Source organism: Schistocerca cancellata, chromosome 1 (genome assembly GCF_023864275.1).
Source record: "Schistocerca cancellata isolate TAMUIC-IGC-003103 chromosome 1, iqSchCanc2.1, whole genome shotgun sequence".
Lineage (NCBI taxonomy): Eukaryota > Metazoa > Arthropoda > Insecta > Orthoptera > Acrididae > Schistocerca > Schistocerca cancellata.
This window is the reverse complement of record NC_064626.1, coordinates 10,265,156-10,286,080: the sequence shown is the minus strand read 5'-3', so window position 1 is coordinate 10,286,080 and position 20,925 is coordinate 10,265,156. Positions and strand designations below refer to the sequence as shown.

Genomic DNA, 20,925 nt, shown 5'->3' with positions numbered 1-20,925 from the left:
CAACTGAGTGTTACCTGTTGTGTGTGTAACATGAGATGACAAGCTACTAAGCGAGTTCCCATAAAACTGATATAGGAAGACAAAATTGCGACTTGGTGGCAGCAAGATAAACATGGTGGTACTGTGTTATATATACTACGATAAGAAATTACACATGACGGCAAAATTAATAGTGTAGTTTGCTATTTGCAAGTAAAAGTTAAACCTTTCTGTGTCTGTTCTCCTGCCGCTGCTTGATAAGGAGGTTTTTTATCTATCTGTTTACTTTTATAGTCAAAACAATTGATTATTTCTGTTGTTATAAAAAAGTTACGTAGTTTTGTATACCAATTCATCTGGTACACTTCTATTTTAGATTTCTGAAGATAGAAACAATTCCAAAACATGTCGTGCGAACTCTGAGATCAATAAAGTCATTCTTCACCTGCTGCATGACACTGATGCGACCCAGCCAGCCAGCTTAATTACAGATCTATGCATATTTACAAGAGTGGTCACTAACCTGCTATGTTACTTTATGTCACATGTTTATTAATTATGTAAATATAAACAGAACATAAGAACTTCATTGTTACTTACTCCACTGTGCACAGGAACTGCCCAAATCCTTTCTCTTCCACATTGTACTCCAAGTTATATCCTTCTCTTTCAAACCATCCACGTAAGGTCTTCTTAGGATCATCAATATACAGATCTTCATTTGGTGCAGCAGCATAAGGGTTTTCAGAAAGATCTGTTTCTTCATCTGCATCCTCACCTACAAAAATAAAAAAAAAAATTTCATCCACAATGCACTGTTCAACCCACAAAGACAGAAAATATATACATATTTAGAAGGTGGCAGCAGTCTCTCTGAGTGGCAAGAAGAGAACACTTGAAGACTTAATTTTAAAACTTTCTGGTAAAGACAATGTAGTCACACACGTGTGTTTCATTAGCTCTGACAAAATACATTTATCCAAAAGCTTAGCAAGCTTTCCAGTCTTCTTTGCTTTTATCCACTCTAGATCTCACCTATATGGTAAGTAAGTTTATCTTTATTTCTTCAAAAGAAGTTAGGTGAAATGCGAAATTTTACCTCAATTCTGAAACAATATTGCATCCATTGGTAAGAAAGCCACTTAACTGGGTAAGGTGTTTCTTGTGTTTCCAAAACTGGAATAACTATTAGCCATGGCCTTAATGTTGCAGGCACTCCAACAATAATTAGCAGGGAGCGAAAAAACTCACTCATGAAGCATTTGATGAATTCCTTTTCTACCACTTTCGGCAGTAATGTATCATCATCATACAATGAAGTGCCAAAGAAATTGGTACACCTGCCTAATATTGTGTAGGGTGTCTGCGAGCAAGCAGAATTATCACAACATGACGTGGCATGGACTCGCCTAATGTCTGAAGTAGTGCAGGAGGGAACTGACACCATGAATCCTGCAGGGCTGTCCATAAATCTGTAAGAGTACAAGGGGGGAGGGGGGGGGGGGGAAGATCTCTTCTGAACAGCACATTACAAGGCATTCCAGATATACTCAATAAGGTTCATGTCTGGGGAGTTTGGTGGCCAGCAGAAGTATTAAAACTCAGAAAAGTGTTCCTGGAGCCACTCTGTAGCAATTCTGGACATGGAGGGTGTCACATTGTCCTGCTGGAATTACCCAAGTCTGTCAGAATGCACAATGGATATGAATGGATGTAGGTGATCAGAGTGGATGCTTACGTACATACCACCGAGTCATATCTAGATGTATCAGAGGTCCCATGTCACTCCAACTGCACATCCCCACACCATTACAAAGCTTCCACCAGCTTCAACCGTCTCCTGCTGACTTGCACAGTTCATTGATTCATGAGGTTGTATCCATACCCGTAAATGTCCATCCCCTCAATACATTTGAAACAAGACTCGTCCAACCAGGCAACATGCTTCCAGTCATCAACTGTCCAAAGTCAGTGTTGACGGGCCCAGGTGAGCCATAAAGCTTCGTGTCGTACAGTCATCAAGGATAAATGAGTGGGCCTTCGGCTCCGAAAGCCCATACTGATGATGTTTCATTGAATGGTTCCCACACAGCTGTTCTACAGCCTGATGGCCCAGCACTGATACTGCAAAAATTTGTGGAAGGGTTGCACTTCTGTCACATTGAACGATTCTCTTCAGTCGTCAATGGTCCCATTCTTGCAGGATCTTTTTCCGGCCACAGCAATGTCAGAGATTTGATGTTTCACTGGATTCCACATATTCACAGTACACTCATGAAATGATCGTACGGGAAAAATCCTCACTTCACTGCTACCTCGGAGATGCTGTGTCCCATACCTGTCATTGTAGCAGCAGCAAACGATCTAACAACTGCGCCAGACACTTGTCTTATATAAGCACTGCCGACCACAGTGCAATCTTCTGCCTGTTTACATATCTCTGTATTTGAATAGCATACCTATACCAGTTTCTTTGGTGCTTCGGTGTATAATGCCTCACTGAGTATGTTTTCAACATTAACACTTTTCAAATGAATTCAAGGAACCAGAACAATGTTAATGGTTTTGCTTATACTGCATGTAAAGAAGAGACTGTTGAACGCACTGTTTGAAGGGTGTAAACATATTTTGGAATGTGTTGCTATTGATGTGGTAACACACCTACAGAAAGACAACACAGCTAAAACAATGTTGAACATGATATGTCTGAAAAATGCACACAAGTAAAACGAGGGGGGGTGGGACATGGACAGACGAAACACAACAGAAGCAAGTATAACAAAAGACTAATATTGAAAAGCAGGTGTAGGTTTAATAATGAATACGAAAATAGGAGCGCAGGTAAACTACTACAAACAGCATAATGAACGCATTATTGTGGCCAAGATAGACATGAAGCCCACGCCTACTACAGTAGTACAAGCTCTGCAGATGATGAAGAAATTGATGAAATGTATGATGAGATAAAAGAAATTATTCAGGTAGTGAAGGGAGATGAAAATTTAATAGTCATGGATGACTGGAATTTGAGAGTAGAAAAGGGAGAGAAGGAAACATAGTAGGTGAATATGGACTGGGGGTAAGAAATGAAAGAGGAAGCCGGCTGGTAGAATTTTGCACAGAGCATAACTTAATCATAGCTAACACTTGGTTTAAGAATCATGAAAGAAGGTTGTATACATGGAAGAATCCTGGAGATACTAGAAGGTATCAGATAGATTATATAATGGTAAGACAGAGATTTAGGAACCAGATTTAATCTGTCAGACATTTCTGGGGGCAGATGTGGACTCTGACCACAATCTATTGGTTATGAACTGTAGATTAAAACCGAAGAAACTGCAAAAAGGCGGGAATTTAAGGAGATGAGACCTGGATAAACTGAGGTTGTACAGGGTTTCAGGGAGATCATAAGGAAACAATTGACAGGAATGGGGGGAAAGAAATACAGTAGAAGAAGAATGGGTAGCTCTCAGGGATGAAGTAGTGAAGGCAGCAGAGGATCAAGTAGGTAAAAAGACGAGGGCTAGTAGAAATCCTTGGGGAACAGAAGAAATATTGAATTTAATTGATGAAAGGAGAAAATATAAAAATGCAGTAAATGAAGCAGGCAAAAAGAAATACAAATATCTCAAAAGTGAGATCGACAGGAAGTGCAAAATGGCTAAGCAGGGATGGCTAGAGGACAAATGTAAGGATGTAGAGGCTTATCTCACTAGGGGTAAGATAGATACTGCCTACATGAAAATTAAAGAGACCTTTGAAGAGAAGAGAACCATTTGTATGAATATCAAGAACTCAGATGGAAACCCAGTTGACAAGGACGATGTACTTGAGGACAAAATTATGGAAATGGAAGAGGATGTAGATGAAGATGAAATAGGAGATACGATTGTGCGTAAAGAGTTTGACAGAGCACAAGGCCCCGGGAGTAGACAACATTCCATTAGAACTACTGACGGTCTTGGGAGAGCCCTGACAAAACTCTAGCATCTGGTGAGCAAGATGTACGAGACAGGCGAAATACCCTCAGACTTCAAGAAGAATATAATAATTTCCAATCCCAAACAACGCAGGTGTTGACAGATGTGAAAATTACCAAACTATCAGTTTAATAATTCACAGCTGCAAAATACTAACACGAATTCTTTACAGACGAATGGGAAAAATGGTAGAAGCCGACCTCGGGGAAGATCAGTTTGGATTCTGTAGAAATATTGGAACACGTGAGGCAATACTGACCTTACGACTTATCATAGAAGAAAGATTATGGAAAGGCAAAACTACGTTTCTAGCATTTGTAGACTTAGAGGAAGCTTTTGACAATGTTGACTGGAATACTCTCTTTCGAATTCTAAAGGTGGCAGGGGTAAAATACAGGGAGCGAAAGGCTATTTACAATTTGTACAAAAACCAGGTAGCAGTTATAAGAGACGAGGGGCACGAAAGGGAAGCAGCGGTTGGGAAGGGAGTGAGACAGGGTTGTAGCCTATCCCCGATGTTATTCAGTCTGTATATTGAGCAAGCAGTAAAGGAAACAAAAGAAACCTTCGTAGTAGGTATTAAAATGCATGAAGAAGAAATAAAAACTTTGAGGTTCGCCGATGACATTGTAATTCTATCAAAGACAGCAAAGGACTTGGAAGAGCAGTTTGAATGGAATGGACACTGTCTTGAAAGGAGGATATAAGATGAACATCAACAAAAGCAAAATGATGATAATGGAGTGTAGTCGAATTAAGTTCGGTGATGCTGAGGGAATTAGATTAGGAAATGAGACACTTAAAGTAGTAAAGGAGTTTTGCTATTTGGGGAGCAAAATAACTGATGATGGTCGAAGTAGAGAGGATATAAAATGACTGGAAATGGCAAGGAAAGCGTTTCTGAAGAAGAGAAATTTGTTAACATCGAGTATAGATTTAAGTGTCAGCAAGTCGTTTCTGAAAGTATTTGTATGGAGTGTAGCCATGTATGGAAGTGAAACATGGACGGTAAATAGTTTGGACAAGAAGAGAATAGAAGCTTTTGAAATGTGGTACTACAGAAGAATGCTAAAGAGTAGATGAGTAGATCACATAACTAATGAGGAGGTACTGCATAGAATTGGGGAGAAGAGGAGTTTGTGGCACAACTTGACTAGAATAAGGGATTGGCTGGTAGGGCATATTCTGAGGCAACAAGGGATCACCAATTTAGTATTGGAGGGCAGCGTGGAGGGTAAAAATCGCGAGGGAGACCAAGAGATGAATACACTGAGCAGATTCAGAAGGATGTAGGTTGCAGTAAGTACTGGGAGATGAAGAAGCTTGCACAGGATATAGTAGTATGGAGAGCTGCATCAAACCAGTCTCAGGACTGAAGACCACAACAACAACAACAACAACAACAACAACAATGTTGAAAACTGTATAACTGTCAAATGTAACGACAGAATACTCCCATTTAATGTGGTATCACAAATCGATACCACCCTTCCAGCATCTTTAGGTTCGCAATGCAACTGAATGTTTCCATCATACGCCGATAGTGGTCGCGCAGAATGCAACAGACCCAATAGTGCACGCGTAATGAGCCACGCCTGCAGTAGCTCTGGCATTCGAGCGTCCTCTGCCACCGCAATACAGGAGGGCTGGCGGGAGCCACTCGGCCCACTCGCCCTCGTAGCCACTCAGCTGTGCGAAGTTACGCAGGTACCACCTAGTTGCAGTTGTGACACCATCGCTCGTGATTTTGTACAGAGCGCCCCTTCCTTGTCGACATTGAGAGCCACACTATTTCTTGCTGCATTATTTGTAACGAGTCTTCATATGCTCGGAGAAATACAAGTTATGTAAATCTCCTGTTTACTTTGTTAACTTGTTTACTAATAATTTCTGCTCCCGTCCAGCTTTCCTACGATGACAGCTGCCACACCAGTCTGCAGCCCACCTCTCCTTATGACTGGGTACAAAATTGTACACAACATACCTGATGACGAGTAGACATACCTGTGTGTGGCTTCTTCCAGTTTACTTCATCCTGTTCTATCACCCTTTCGGTAGCTGTTTTTCAGTTGCTCGTCTTTCGTGTCCCCAGCCTCTGGCTTACTTTTGCTCTTTACGTTCTAGGTTCTGCAGCTGCCGCTTTTGCAGCCCTTTCTGTTCTCTTTGGGCTATTTTTGCTTTTCGGTGTCTCGTGTTTGTGCACTGTTTAATCTGATATGGATACTAAACTGCAATCGTGTGCTGCAGTAGTTGACCTAAGTCAGTTTATTCAGCTACAGAGTGAACAAACGGCACAACTGCTCGCACTGACGAATCACTTCGTCACAGTGCAGACGACTCGAAACAACACGCCGGACCCGACGAAAGCACTATCACGCAGGACCCGATGACAGGGCCACCGCCTGCTTATGTGCCACCGTTTCACGAGTTTGACGAGGTGAAGGAAGACCGGATAGAGCACTTTGCACTGTCCGATGCACACATCGCAGCACAACACATACCAGATACTGATACACTTTCTCATACCTCGGCCACACACGAGTGACTATTTGTCGGCTGTGTGCGACGCTGTTTCCCACGTCTTGCCCTGAGTTGGTAGAACTGAGGACCTATTGCGTGGGCTTACAAAGTATTATGAGAACAGGTTACGTGTGGCAGCTGCCCATTACAAATTGTCTAGGTTGCATAAGCAACGAGGATAAACATACCATCAGTGGATGGCCTTACTAGAGAGTGTAATTTCGAGTGTATCTGTGCCAAGTACTACAGTGATACAATGAGTTGTGATACCATAACGGACAAGTAGCTGACTCTCAAATTCAGAAACAGATTCTGAAATACCTGTACCTTTCCTTGCAACTGGTCCCGCATATTCTAGACTATCCACGTACCTATGAACGTGCGACAGACAGCTTTGAAGTAGTACCTGTCTGTTCTGTAGACAGTCGCAACAGACGGACCTCGCTGGCAGCTGACACGTGCCGGCCTGGCTGGCCACAGCCACGGCACTCGTGAAAACACACGCCGCATCTGACACGAGGTGTGAAGTGTCCTCACTGTAATGTGGTGCGTGTTCACCAATCTCGCCCTCGTGTGAAGTGACTTGCTTTTCTTTATGGCAAACTGGGATATGTATAGTCGCCGGCCGCAGTGGTCTAGCGGTTGTAGGCGCTCAGTCCGGAGCCGCGCGACTGCTACCGGTCGCAGGTTCGAATCCTGCCTCGGGCATGAATGTGTGTGATGTCCTTAGGTTAGTTAGGTTTAAGTAGTTCTAAGTTATAGGGGACTGATGACCATAGATGTTAAGTCCCATAGTGCTCAGAGCCATTTGAACCATTTTTGACATGTATAGGCAGTGTGCTTACAGTTGTATAAGGCACACTCTTCTGCTACTCCTTCACATAAACCTAAGTTACAGTGTGTAGTGTGTTTCTGAAGCCCCGTAGTGTCGTTAGTGCAAAACGACAGTGTAATAGCCATTCGGGAAAAGCTTCCAACTCACCTGCAGTGCTACCTGAGGGCAACAAACTTTTTGTGTCTCTTACTATTGCCGGACGATCGAGTCATTTGCAACTTGACACTGAAACTTCAGTGACGTAGCTCGACTGCAGCGCTTCTGAATTGGTTGGCAAACTTAAGATGTGCACACCGTGCCACATGCTGACGCCACGTAATGGCCGAGACATTCCCGTCTTAGGCACTCGTAGCCTTCGTGCGACTTTCTGAAATTTGACGAAGACGGGGACATTTAAAGTGCTTTCCTCCAGAGACAGAGCTAATATTTATGGCCTGGACTCTTTTGATTTGTTTGGGTTAAGCATTCAGACAATGTACTTTCCATTTCTTCCTTTGATCCTAGCGAAGGTGTTGCTCAGATATGTGTACAATTTCAGGATTTCTTTCTGAGGGTTTAAGCAAAACACAATTTTATTGCCCCTGTCACAATGAAGGGCAATGCACAGCCTCATTTTGTTAGAGCTCGTCTTGCCCCTTAGGCTCTTTGAGAACAGGTGGCTCAGAGACTTAACTGCTTTTGCAAGACAGAAGGGTCACAGCACCCATTACAGTAAGTCAGTGGGCAGCCCCTCTTGTTATTTTAAATAAGCTGTCTGGCAGACTCGAGTTGTGTGCTGATTTTAAGAAAATTTTGAATTCTCAAACGGTGATTGAAGTTATCCCTTGCCGCACCCAGAACGACTGACGGATAAATTATGTAATGGACGTCACTTTTCCAAAACTGATTTGTGTGATGCTTACTTGGATCAGCAGTCGCACCACGTCTTTGTCATTAACACACATCTGGGTCTCTTGAAATTTTTGAAACTGCCGTTTGGCACTGCTTCTGCACCCATCATTTTTCAGCACTTTTTGGAGCAACTGATGACAAAAGTTTCTTTTTGTTAAAATTATTTAGATGACATTATTGCCTCATGTCACACTCCTGAAGAACACGTTAGCAATCTTTGCACTCTGCTTCAAGTGTTGTCTGCAGCTGGTCCCAAATGTAACAGAGACGTGTGCGTTTTTTTAGCCTGAACTTGAGTAATTAGGACATGTAATTAACAGCCAGAGTGCTCACCCACTGCAACCACATTTGCTCACTACCCATAGCGACCATCACCATGCAATATGTGGGAATTGCTGTCTGTGACAGGGAAGCTTACATATTACATTCGATTTATTCCTAATGCCGCTCAAGTCACAGTTCCCTTGCACCACATGAACAGGAAAAACATTCCTTTTGTTTGGACACAAGACTGTCAGTCTGCTTTTCAGAAGTCGAAGGATGGTTTGCTTAGTGATCGATGCTTTGTTCATTGTGATCCAGCTGAACTTCTGGTCTTTGCTGCAGATGCTTCCTCTTATCTCTTATAACATCGGTGCTGTTTTGTCACTTAAATTTGCTGCTGTTGACAGGCCGACTTCCTCTCCTTCTAACTTGTCGAAGAAAGCTCAATGTAATTATTCGCAAACTGAAAAAGAGGCTCTCACAATTGTCTATGGTGTCACAAAGTTTCACCAGTATCTTTTTGGCAGAAAAAGAAAAGTTTACTTGGTGATTTACCATAAACCCCTACAATCTTTGTTTAGCGCTTCTCAGTTAGTCCCAACTCACACAACAAAGAAACTGCAATGGTGCGCCCCTCTTTTATTCAGTTAAAAATACGAGATTGTGTGTTGGCCCACTTCTAAGAATGCCATTGCTCTTTCTTACTTCCCTGTCGTCCAAGAACCACGTTCGAGGCCTCTGCTTCTTGCTGCTACACCGACGCACAAGACAAAGGTGTTCTGCATAGCTTTCTTCTTAATCATTGTGAAATTGCCCAGGCCACAGCAGCAGATCCCGATTTGCAGATTCTGTTGCACTTCACCAACACTGGTGGGCTGTGTTCAGCGAGACAGACTCGTAGCTCTGTGGTTTGCCAATATTTTACTTGCTGGCATGCCCTTTCAGTTCTCCAGGGTGTCATTTTCTTTGAACCAATAATGAGCAGCCGCATCTTTGATACCCCAGGTTCTCCAGCCTGATGTGCTTCATTTGCTACTGCAATGTCGGTGGGGTGTCGTTCACACCAAGCAATTGGCATGATAGAACTGCACTTGGCACTGTCTGGATGCAAAAACTGAACAGGTGATTTCTCAGTGACAAGCCTGTGGTGAACATCAGTGAGCCCCGTCTCAGCAGTTCTTTGCATGGCCCAAACCTCAACCATCTTGACAATGTATGCACTTGCATTTCACAGGTACTTACTGGAATACATGTCGGCTCACCCTCATTGACGCTTTCAGCAAATTTCCCTTTGTGGTTCCTATGCACTGTATTATGGCTCATTCCACAATCCAGGCATTGTCATCGATCTTTTGCCTCGAGGGTTTGCCTGAAGTGGTTATGACTGACAATGGACCTCAATTTGTCACTGCTGAGCCTAAACAGTTTTGCATTATATATGAAGATAATAACTATTCTCAAAAGAACAGATACCATTGATGACTGTGCAGCTTCTTTAGAATAAATGATAAGTAATCGAAACCCTCAGCTGCCGACAGGTCTTGTTGATATACCTTGATGGGGACAGCTGAAAATGTGTGCCCCGACCGGGACTCGAACCCGGGATCTCCTGCTTACAGGGCAGACACTGTATCCATCTTAGCCACCGAGAATACAGGTGAATAGCACAACTGCAGAGACTTATCCATTGCAGGCTTCTCGTGAGGCCCACACTCCCAACTGACCACAATCTACATACGTGATGTACCTAATAGATATTTGCCCATCCAGTCATTACTTGCGCACACTAAGGTGACAATTCCTGTAAGAGTTCGTAATGAGTGGATGGGCAAATATCTATTACGTACATTACGTATGTAGATTGTGGACAGTTTGGAGTGTGGGCCTCACAAGGAGCGTGCAATAGATAGGTCCCTGCAGTCGCACTATTCAACTGTGTCCTCGGTGGCTCAGATGGATAGTGTGTCTGCCCTGTAAGCAGGAGATACCGGGTTCGAGTCTCGGTCGGGAAACACATTTTCAGCTGTCCCCACGAGGTATATCGACACCTGTCAGCAGCTGAGGGTTTAAATTAATTATCAGTTTTGCGCCAACTCTGGCACCGTCCACATCTCGAGTGCACCGTTCCACCCACAATCTAACAGCGAAGCTGAACATTTTGTACGAACTTTAAGCAACAGACGGACAAACTCGATGCCTCCCACACTCGAGATCGAGCTCTGTCGCTCTTCTCGTCTTCCGATGACTCCCAGCCACGTAACGGACCAGTGGCAACGGAGGTGTTACACAGACGGTACCACCGTATCTCGCTTCAGTTGTCGCACCTGCCCCACCAGACAGCACTCGCTCCACCCAGAGGGGAAAGAATCACACTAACAATTGGTCTTTTACTGATCGAGAGGCACCGAGAGCACGGCAGCATTCCACATTTTCTTACGACATTCTACGTTTCTACGGCAGGGACTGAGGACTGCCGAGACACCGTCAAAATCGAATTTGCCCGTGTGAATTATGTGACGCTGCTGCAGATGCTGTCTGTGCCTTCAGATTCCGTGCCTAGCTGGACACGGCAGCCCTCACTGCCTGTTTCTCCAGAGGGCTCCGTGCCAGTGGTGCCAGTGCCGGAGCCAGTGGAGCCTGAAGACCCTCTGCAGTCATCGAGGTGCCTCCGTCTTTCTTTGCTGCTCCACCTCTGGATGTCGGGTGCGTGCCTCTGCCCAATTCATCGGCTGGTGTTCCTAGGCAGGCTCAGGGCATATGACAAGGTGCAGGCACAGGCTCGGTATCACCTCAGTTTCAGTTCCTGTCTCCTCATTGCCACCTGCATCCAACCCTCCCATCTCCATCACTGTTCATTCATCTACATCGCACGACCACTGTGAGGAGGTTTGTGCGGGGAGGGATGTGGGAAGGAGGGATGCAGGGGGGAGAGGGATGTGTGTGGGGGGGGAGGGATGTGGGGGGGAGAGGGATGTGGGGGGGAGGGATGTGGGGAGGGGAGAGATGTGTGTGTGTGAGGGGGCGGGGGAATATGTGCAGGGGGGATGTGGAGAGGAGGAATGTGGTGCCATGCTTTGACACCAATCTACCCGCATCTTAAATTGGCAACGGAATTGCAAGTTTCCGATAGATGCTGAAACTGGTCACGGAGGATCCAGTGGACCCAATGGTGCACACCCACTGGACACATCTCCACTGGCTCAGGTTACGAGCGGCCTCTGCCACCACAATATAGGATGGCCGGCAGCCGCCGTACAGCCCACTTGCACTCCGAGCCGCTTCGCTATGTGAAGTTGCGCTAACACGACTTAGCCGTGGCTTAACACCATTCGTGCTTTACTAAAGGGTCTCATTCTTGTTGACAATGAGGGCTGAACTCTATTTCTTGCTGCATTATTTGTGTTATGTGTGTCGACAGAAGTGCCGACACAGTGTTATTATGAAGGGGCCGAATAGGGCACGCGTCAACTCACGCCGTCCTGCGTTAAGTCTGAAACAGGATACTTCATAAATGCTATAAAGAAAAGAACGGAGCTTCTCGTATACTCAACTTTATTCTCCTGTGTGGTACATCTCCATGGTGAATACAAGTAAGACTCTCTCCAGATATGGTTAACTGCGCCTTGCTAGGTCGTAGCTATGGACTTAGCTGAAGGCTATTCTAACTGTCTCTCGGCAAATGAGAGGAAGGCTTCGTACGTCTAGTCGCTAGCAATGTCGTCCGTACAACTGGGGCGAGTGCTAGTCCGTCTTTCTAGACCTGCCATGTGGTGGCGCTAGGTCTGCAAGTACTGACAGTGGCGACACGCGGGTCCGACATGTACTAATGGACCGCGGCCGATTTAAGCTACCACCTAGCAAGTGTGGTGTCTGGCGGTGACACCACAATTTGTAATGGGCCTTCAAACATTCGGAAAATGTAAGTTACGTAAATCTTACGTTTAAAGTGTCAAGTTGTTGCCTAATCATTTCTGGTTCTGTCAAGCTTTCCTTTCCTTACAGTTGTGTACGAAGTAGTACACAACATTTAGAATGGTAATGTACTGAATACGGAAAAACAACAGTCATTAATTTAGCACATGTTAAGTGAGCTGCATATTAGACAAGAAAAAGAGTCAAAATGTCATTTCAGCTTGTTTGAGAGACTCGGACTACTCATATGGATGTAGAAACTTGGGCAGTGTCTAATTATGAAAGAAAAATAATGCCCTGAAGATATACAATACACCAGAGTAGAGTTATTCTACTAATTTTGTGGAACAGTGTTGCCTGCAAATCAGCTGTCATATGACAAATAATATGAAAACTCTAACCAGAAATCATACAGCAGCAGTAATGTAATGAACGATCCAGCACACAAATAAATTAACAAACAGGCTCATTTCTGTCAGCTTTGCACTCAGAGGTTTCTCTCCGTGTCCTGCAGACAGGACTACTGGCATATTTTGCACACTTTTACTCAGTTCTCCACTGTGGCATAATCTTTTGAGGCGTTACAGCTGGGGTAAAAAAAAAAAAAAAAAAAAATGGTAATTCCATAGAGAATGCCGTAAGAATATTGTGTAAAGTTGATAACAGAACATCTTGCAGAAGCCTCTTTCGGGACCTAGGAATACTTACAAATACGTGCCAATACCTTAACACCATATTGAAATTTGTGATTAATGACAAAACTGAACTGAGGATGAACTATGCAATTCACAACAACAACACTAGGTGTAAATACACTCCTGGAAATGGAAAAAAGAACACATTGACACCGGTGTGTCAGACCCACCATACTTGCTCCGGACACTGCGAGAGGGCTGTACAAGCAATGATCACACGCACGGCACAGCGGACACACCAGGAACCGCGGTGTTGGCCGACGAATGGCGCTAGCTGCGCACCATTTGTGCACCGCCGCCGTCAGTGTCAGCCAGTTTGCCATGGCATACGGAGCTCCATCGCAGTCTTTAACACTGGTAGCATGCCGCGACAGCGTGGACGTGAACCGTATGTGCAGTTGACGGACTTTGAGCGAGGGCGTATAGTGGGCATGCGGGAGGCCGGGTGGACGTACCGCCGAATTGCTCAACACGTGGGGCGTGAGGTCTCCACAGTACATCGATGTTGTCGCCAGTGGTCGGCGGAAGGTGCATGTGCCCGTCGACCTGGGACCGGACCGCAGCGACGCACGGATGCACGCCAAGACCGTAGGATCCTACGCAGTGTCGTAGGGGACCGCACCGCCACTTCCCAGCAAATTAGGGACACTGTTGCTCGTGGGGTATCGGCGAGGACCATTCGCAACCGTCTCCATGAAGCTGGGCTACGGTCCCGCACACCGTTAGGCCGTCTTCCGCTCACGCCCCAACATCGTGCAGCCCGCCTCCAGTGGTGTCGCGACAGGCATGAATGGAGGGACGAATGGAGACGTGTCGTCTTCAGCGATGAGAGTCGCTTCTGCCTTGGTGCCAATGATGGTCGTATGCGTGTTTGGCGCCGTGCAGGTGAGCGCCACAATCAGGACTGCATATGACCGAGGCACACAGGGCCAACACCCGGCATCATGGTGTGGGGAGCGATCTCCTACACTGGCCGTACACCACTGGTGATCGTCGAGGGGACACTGAATAGTGCACGGTACATCCAAACCGTCATCGAACCCATCGTTCTACCATTCCTAGACCGGCAAGGGAACTTGCTGTTCCAACAGGACAATGCATGTCCGCATGTATCCCGTGCCACCCAACGTGCTCTAGAAGGTGTAAGTCAACTACCCTGGACAGTAAGATCCCCGGATCTGTCCCCCATTGAGCATGTTTGGGACTGGATGAAGCGTCGTCTCACGCGGTCTGCACGTCCAGCACGAACGCTGGTCCAACTGAGGCGCCAGGTGGAAATGGCATGGCAAGCCGTTCCACAGGACTACATCCAGCATCTCTACGATCGTCTCCATGGACGAATAGCAGCCTGCATTGCTGCGAAAGGTGGATATACACTGTACTAGTGCCGACATTGTGCATGCTCTGTTGCCTGTGTCTATGTGCCTGTGGTTCTGTCAGTGTGATCATGTGATGTATCTGACCCCAGGAATGTGCCAATAAAGTTTCCCCTTCCTGGGACAATGAATTCACGGTGTTCTTATTTCAATTTCCAGGAGTGTATAATTTTGACACAGACTATGCATACCTATCTAGGATTTATAATGGAATTTTATACTCTTAACGCAAAGGTTGCCAGTGGACATGACGCAAGAAACTGAAAATCCCCAGATATTCACAAATAAAGTAAAAGCCTCTCCTACAATTTATGAGAATATTTGAATTTAGGGATGTAAATGCTGCATAGCTCCAGTATTTATATTAAGTTGCTGGGCAGGTGAAATCCTACTTCATAATGATAACATTTGTGTCATATAGATCATGAATTTGCCAGTATATCTACTTCACTCAGTCACACATTTTTATTGTATATTCCATCATGAAGGAGAGCTTTCAGGGACACGGAATGGGCCAAGCTATACTTTTATGTGCTGTGTTGAAACCAAAGATGGTGTCAAGACATCACTTCTAATAAACAAGCTTTAGGCAGTAAGCTGTGCTTGCTCATCTATACTGCTACATACATACATACAAGTCTTAGTTTAAAGTTAACAAAAACCTCGAAAAGTTTTTGACCAATTTGCTTCAGATTTCTACATTTTACTCTAATGAACACACTACTCTAATAAAAGTTCGGGCAGACAGGGGCTACACATTTAAAAAAAATCTATATGGTATATAAATATGAATGTACTATATTAAGGTGCAGTGATGGAAACAACTAAATGAAAACAATCAATTCATTCGGTTGTTGGAGAACAATTGACTCATTCGGTTGTAGTTATATGTATCAGTTGAACTATTCACTCATTCTTTTGAGTGAAACTAGTCTGTGAGAGCAACTGAATGAAAACAATCGATCCAGTTGGCTGGACTACTCATCCACTGTTTGGAGTGAAACCAGTCTGTGGGAGTAATTGAATGAAAATAATTGAATGAAAACAATCATTCAGTTGATCAGACTACTTATTCATTCTTTTCAATGAAACCAGTATGAAATGATAACAATTGTGACAGTTGGTTATAGTTTTACCTGTCAGTTGAATTATTATTCTTCCGCCCCGCCCCCCTCCCCCACCTCTCAAATGAAAGCTGTCTGTGGGAGCAATCAAATGAAAAGATTTGACACTGTTGTGGCTTTACATATTGATTGAATTATTCAATCTTTCTTTTCAAGTGAAGACAATCGGTAATTTTTCTGTCGGTTGAACCATATATTCTTTCCTATAATTAAAACCACTCTTTAGAGTTTTCGCTGACTGAGATGTCCATTTATTCTTCTGAGTGAAACCAGCCTGCTATTACTTTAACTATCTGAAGTGACACAGTGCTCCATTATACTGACAGAGGGTGGTTCTAAGTGAAGACGTACCTCAGGGGTACCTAAGCAGTATACATGTTCATTTATTAATGAACCGATTGGAGTAATTTTTCTTTTCATCATTTAAAACTGATTCATATATTGTTGTGAATTAAACTTACCCACTTGCCATTCTTGGATAACTAATTGACATATCGCTGGGGAAGGCCTGCCATCACTTAAATTGTCGACCCCAGAAAAATCTTCAAAAGCCTCATACATTTGGGTCAAATCAGATTATTCTGGTGGACACAGTGCATAGGCAATAAATTGGTCGACAGCCATGATGTTCTGTGGGGAGTGAGGACACGAGAGGGGGAATGTTTCCTCACTTGCGTTTCAGTGCTGATAACACCAGTGAGTGGACGCCTCAATCCGAACATCAGATATAAATTACACAAGAGTGTAACAATGGCTTATGTAAGTGCATTATACAGAATTTCACATTCAGACGTAGTACTAATTTTCAGAAGTGAATATGAACATGAATCAAGTCAATTTTATATATTTCAGAGAGTAGAATGAAAACGAAATTTAAGATATTTGGTTATCTAGTGGACAGGGCAGCATCATGCTGCACGCGATCAACCATTGTCGGCAGCATCTCATTGTCTCAATTAAGAAGTATGGAAAGTACAGGGTTTTCCAAACTTGCGTTCCAACTTTGATCACGTATATTTCAGAAATGGGGATAGGCACAAAAGCGCAGTTTGTAGCATAATGTTTGTTCACATCAAAGGTTCTAGTAGCCGCTTAATGGAGTTCTGCATGTTAAAGTGACCATATTTTCTTGGCTATATAATAATCATATTATTATTTTTTTTCTTTCTTCGTTTGTTTCTTTTTATACATGTAAGGTATATATACATAAAGCCAATGGTAAAGTAACAAGTTATTTGTGGCAAAGAAAATGTTTTGACACAAAAAGAGAAGAAATGTGCTATTCTATTGATTAATTCCAATATCTTCAAGTGTTTGTTTCCATAAGTGGTAGTGGGTGGATGTATGACATACGACCATCGTTTAAAAATGTGTATTCCAACCTTATATTAAAAACTGTTGTAAAAGTTATCAGGAAGGCTAAGTTTATTTATGTATTTACATCACTCACACCCGTCTGTTCATCATTTTGCCTGCACCGAGATTCCTGCCTCAGGATGTTCGAAGCAGACAAGAAGAATTTGGACGAGAAGTGGAGGTAGGTCGGTTTGATTTTTAAAGGGACCAAACTGCGTGGTCATCGGTTCCTTGTTCCACTGAATCAAGTCCATGGGATAAAACAGAAAACAAACAGTACATACCACAGGAATTCTAGATGGATGAATAAAAAAACCAAACACGAAGCTGAACACACTGGAGTCAACAGAAGACAAGAAAAGCACAGACACACAAGAAACAGGCAGAAGAGCTTAAAACAGGAGAGCAGATGTCCGGGACTGGCCAATCATGAGGACAAAAAAGGATGAGCCAGCCACTCTCCAAACATTAAAATCTCTAACCTAAAAGTACTAGGGTAGAGAACACAGGGAGACAAGGGACAGGAACTAAAACTTAAACCGAAGAACAAAAACCAGCATCTATGCAGAAAACATAAAACCAAGTTAGCCATGGCAGCATCGACTCCTAAAATTGAAGGAAGTGCGACAGGAAGATTAAAATTCCGCCACAGAATGGCTGTATGTGGACAGTCCAACAAAATGTGTACCACTGTCAGATGGGAACCACAGCGACAACATGGTGGGGCCTCACGCCAGAAAAGATAGCCACACATCAGCCAAGTGTGGCCGATGTGAAGGAGGCAGAGGACCACAGAGTCCCTGCGATAAGCCCGCAGAGAAGACTTCCACTCATGTGTGCTCTCCTCGATGGGGCAGAGTTTTTTGGGCGTAACTAAGTTGCGCCATTCTGCATCCCAAATCCCAAAAACTTTACGGCGTAACATCGACTGGAGGTCAGGTTTGGGTATACCAATCTCCAGAAGTGGCTTACGAGTGGCCTGTTTGGCCAGCCTGTCAACAAGCTCATTTCCCGGAATGTCAACGTGCCCCGGGGTCCATACAAAGACCACTGAACGACCAGACCATTTGAGGGCATAAACTGACTCCTGGATAGTTGCTACCAGAGGATGGCGTGGGTAGTACTGATCAATGACCTGTAAACCACTCAACAAATCACTGCAGACCAGATAGGACACACCGGGGCAGGAACGAATATGCTCAAGGGCATGAGAGATGGCCACCAGCTCAGCAGTGAAAATACTGCAGCCATCCGGCAAGGAGCGCTGTTCGATATGTGCCGAGTGAGCACAGGCAACGCCTGCGTGACCATCAACCAGCGAGCCGTCAGGAGGGACGGAGTCCTTATGGAAACGCGATAGGTCCAGCCGTAGTTTCAGCCAAGGCGAATGTTTACGGGCCCGCACGAGACACTGTAAAGGAAAGGACTAGAGTTCAGACTATAGGGAGCAGACACGTACAGCGGTCATTATCCCAGACTGAGGTCGCCATTCCGGGAGAGGAACCACCGTGTTCGGGAATAAAAGATGGTAATTCGGTTGCTGAGGCGAACTATGGACGTGCGCTGCACAGTTGTCGAGCAGTTGGCGGCCACTGACGTGCAATGCAGGGACTCCAGCCTCCACTAGTAGACTGGCCACTGGATTCGTTCGAAAAGTGCCCGTCACTACATGAACCCGGCAGTGGTGCAAAGGATCAAACAAGTTCAATGCCGAGGGTGCTGATGAACCATACGCTACACTCAAATAGTCAAGTCATGGCTGAACTAGGGCTTTGTAGAGCCGCAGCAACATGGAGCAATCTGCCCCCAAGTGGTGTTTCTCAGGCAGCAGAGGGCATTAAGATGCCACCAGCACTTTCTCTTAACCTGATGAATGTGGGGGAGCCATGTCAGCTGGAAGTCAAAAACCAGTCCCGAAAAGCAATACATTTCGACTACCTGTAGTGGATGGCCGTCAAGAAAAACTGCAGGATCAGGATGGACTGTCCGTCACTGACAGAAGTGCAAAACGCAGGTCTTGTTGGCAGAGAAGTGAAACCCATGGGCGAGAGCCCACGACTGCGCAGTCCGAATGGCTCCCTGTAGGCGGTGTTCAGCAACATCAATGGTTGAGGAACTGAAGCAAAGGCAGAAATCATCAGCATATAAGGAGGGCAACACTAATGGCCCTACAGCTGCTGCGAGGCCATTAATAGTGACTAAAAACAGTGGAACGCTCAATACAGAGCCCTCTTGGATATAGCAGGAGCTAAAGGAGCCTCTGACTTGAACATGGAAGGTATGGAGGGAGAGAAAGTTCCGTATAAAAATCGGGAGCGAGCCACAGAGGGCCCACTCATAAAGTGTGGCAAGGATGTGGTGGCACCAGGTCGTGTCGTAGGCCCTCCGTGAATCAAAAAAGACAGCTACCAGATGTTGGTGCCTGGAAAAAGCTGTTTGGACAGCAGACTCGAGACACACCAAATTATCTGTCATTGAGTGGCCTCAGAGGAAACCACCCTGGGATGGAGCCAGAAGGCCCTGAGACTCCAGGAGTCAACACAACCTCCAGCTCACCATTCGTTTGAGTAATTTTCCGAGAACTTTGGTGAGGTTTCAACACTGGGACGATGATGCTGTCTTGGCACTGGGACGGGAACACTCCCTCGCCCCAGATGGGATTCAAGATAGACAGAATCTGACGCAGTGAGGCCACAGACAGATGTTTGAGAAATTGGGAGTGAATTCGGTCAGGGACTGGAGCTGTGCCAGGGCAATGGGCAAGGGCACTGAGGAATTTCCACTTAGTAAAAGGAGAACTACACGGCTCAAGGCAGCACGGTGTAAAAGACAAATGCTGTTGTTCTGCTCACTCTTTCAAGGTTGATAGTTTGCAGATGCAGAACTCTGAGCAAAATGCTCGACGATTTCACCTGAGTCGGTGCACACTGCCCCATTTACTGAAATCCCAGGCAACCCCAGCAGGGTCGGGTAACCATAAAGGCGGCGAATCTGTGTCCACACCTGGGAGGCAGGGGTACAAGAACCAATGGAGGAAACGTATCTTTCCCAGCACTCTCGCTTCCGTCTTTGTATCAGGTGGCAGGCAGGGGCACGGAGCCACTTAAAAAGAAAGAGAGTCTCCAACAATGGATGCCGCTTATGCTCTTTGATGGCCTCAGTGACGTCCGGCGACCACCAGAGCACAGTTTTACGCCAAGGGCACCCGGAAGAAACAGGAACCGAGCGTTCTGCAACTGATACGATCGACGCAGTGACCCACTCGACCACCATATTAATTAACCCACGTGTGGAAGTGTCAACAGCAAATGTGAAAGCCAGCCAATCGGCCCTATTAAGGGCCCACTGCAGCGGACATCCAGAAGTGTGACATTAGGGTAGTGACAGGAAGATCGGAAAGTGGTCACTACCACACAAGTAGTCACGAACCCTCCAGTGGACAGACGGTTAAAGTCCTGGGTTGCAAAGTGATAGGTCAATGGCCGAATAAGAGCCATCAATCACACTGAAGTGTGTTGGGTCTCCTGCATTTAAGAGGCAGAGGTCGAGCTGAGAGAGAAGATTCTCGACGCCTCTACCCTGGCGTGGTGCCGCCTCACACGGTGTTATGGGCGTCGAAGTACCCCAAAAGTAGGGAATGATGGGGGGAGTTGGGAGATCAGAGCAACCAATTCGTTAAGAGGTAGGTCACCATCCGGAGGAAGGTAGACACTGCAGATGGTAATATCCAAAGTCGTCCTTATCCTCACAGCAACAGCCTCTATAGCTGTATGAAGAGACACCGATTCAGAATATACAGACTTAAGGACATACACACATACGCCGCCTGACGCCCTGTTACAGTCAGACCGGTTTTTATAAAAACCCCGATAGCCAGGAAGGGCAGGGGTCCGCACTGCTGGGAACCAGGTTTCTCGGAGGGCAGTACAGAGTGCAGGTGTTGAGCTTAGAATCTGTCTCTAGTTCAGCCAAGTGGTGGAAAAAACCACC

The 20,925-nt window shown here is 45.2% G+C and overlaps 1 protein-coding gene across 2 annotated transcripts in view; it reads right to left on the bottom strand.

Annotated features, from left to right (window-relative positions):
* LOC126164011 (kanadaptin) overlaps positions 1-20,925 on the bottom strand; it is a 318,048-nt gene that overhangs the window by 211,390 nt on the left and 85,733 nt on the right. For both annotated transcript variants that reach the window (XM_049920204.1, XM_049920205.1), the window contains exon 3: positions 580-757. In XM_049920204.1, the coding sequence (XP_049776161.1) occupies positions 580-757 (178 nt within the window). The remainder of the gene's footprint in view (positions 1-579; positions 758-20,925) is intronic.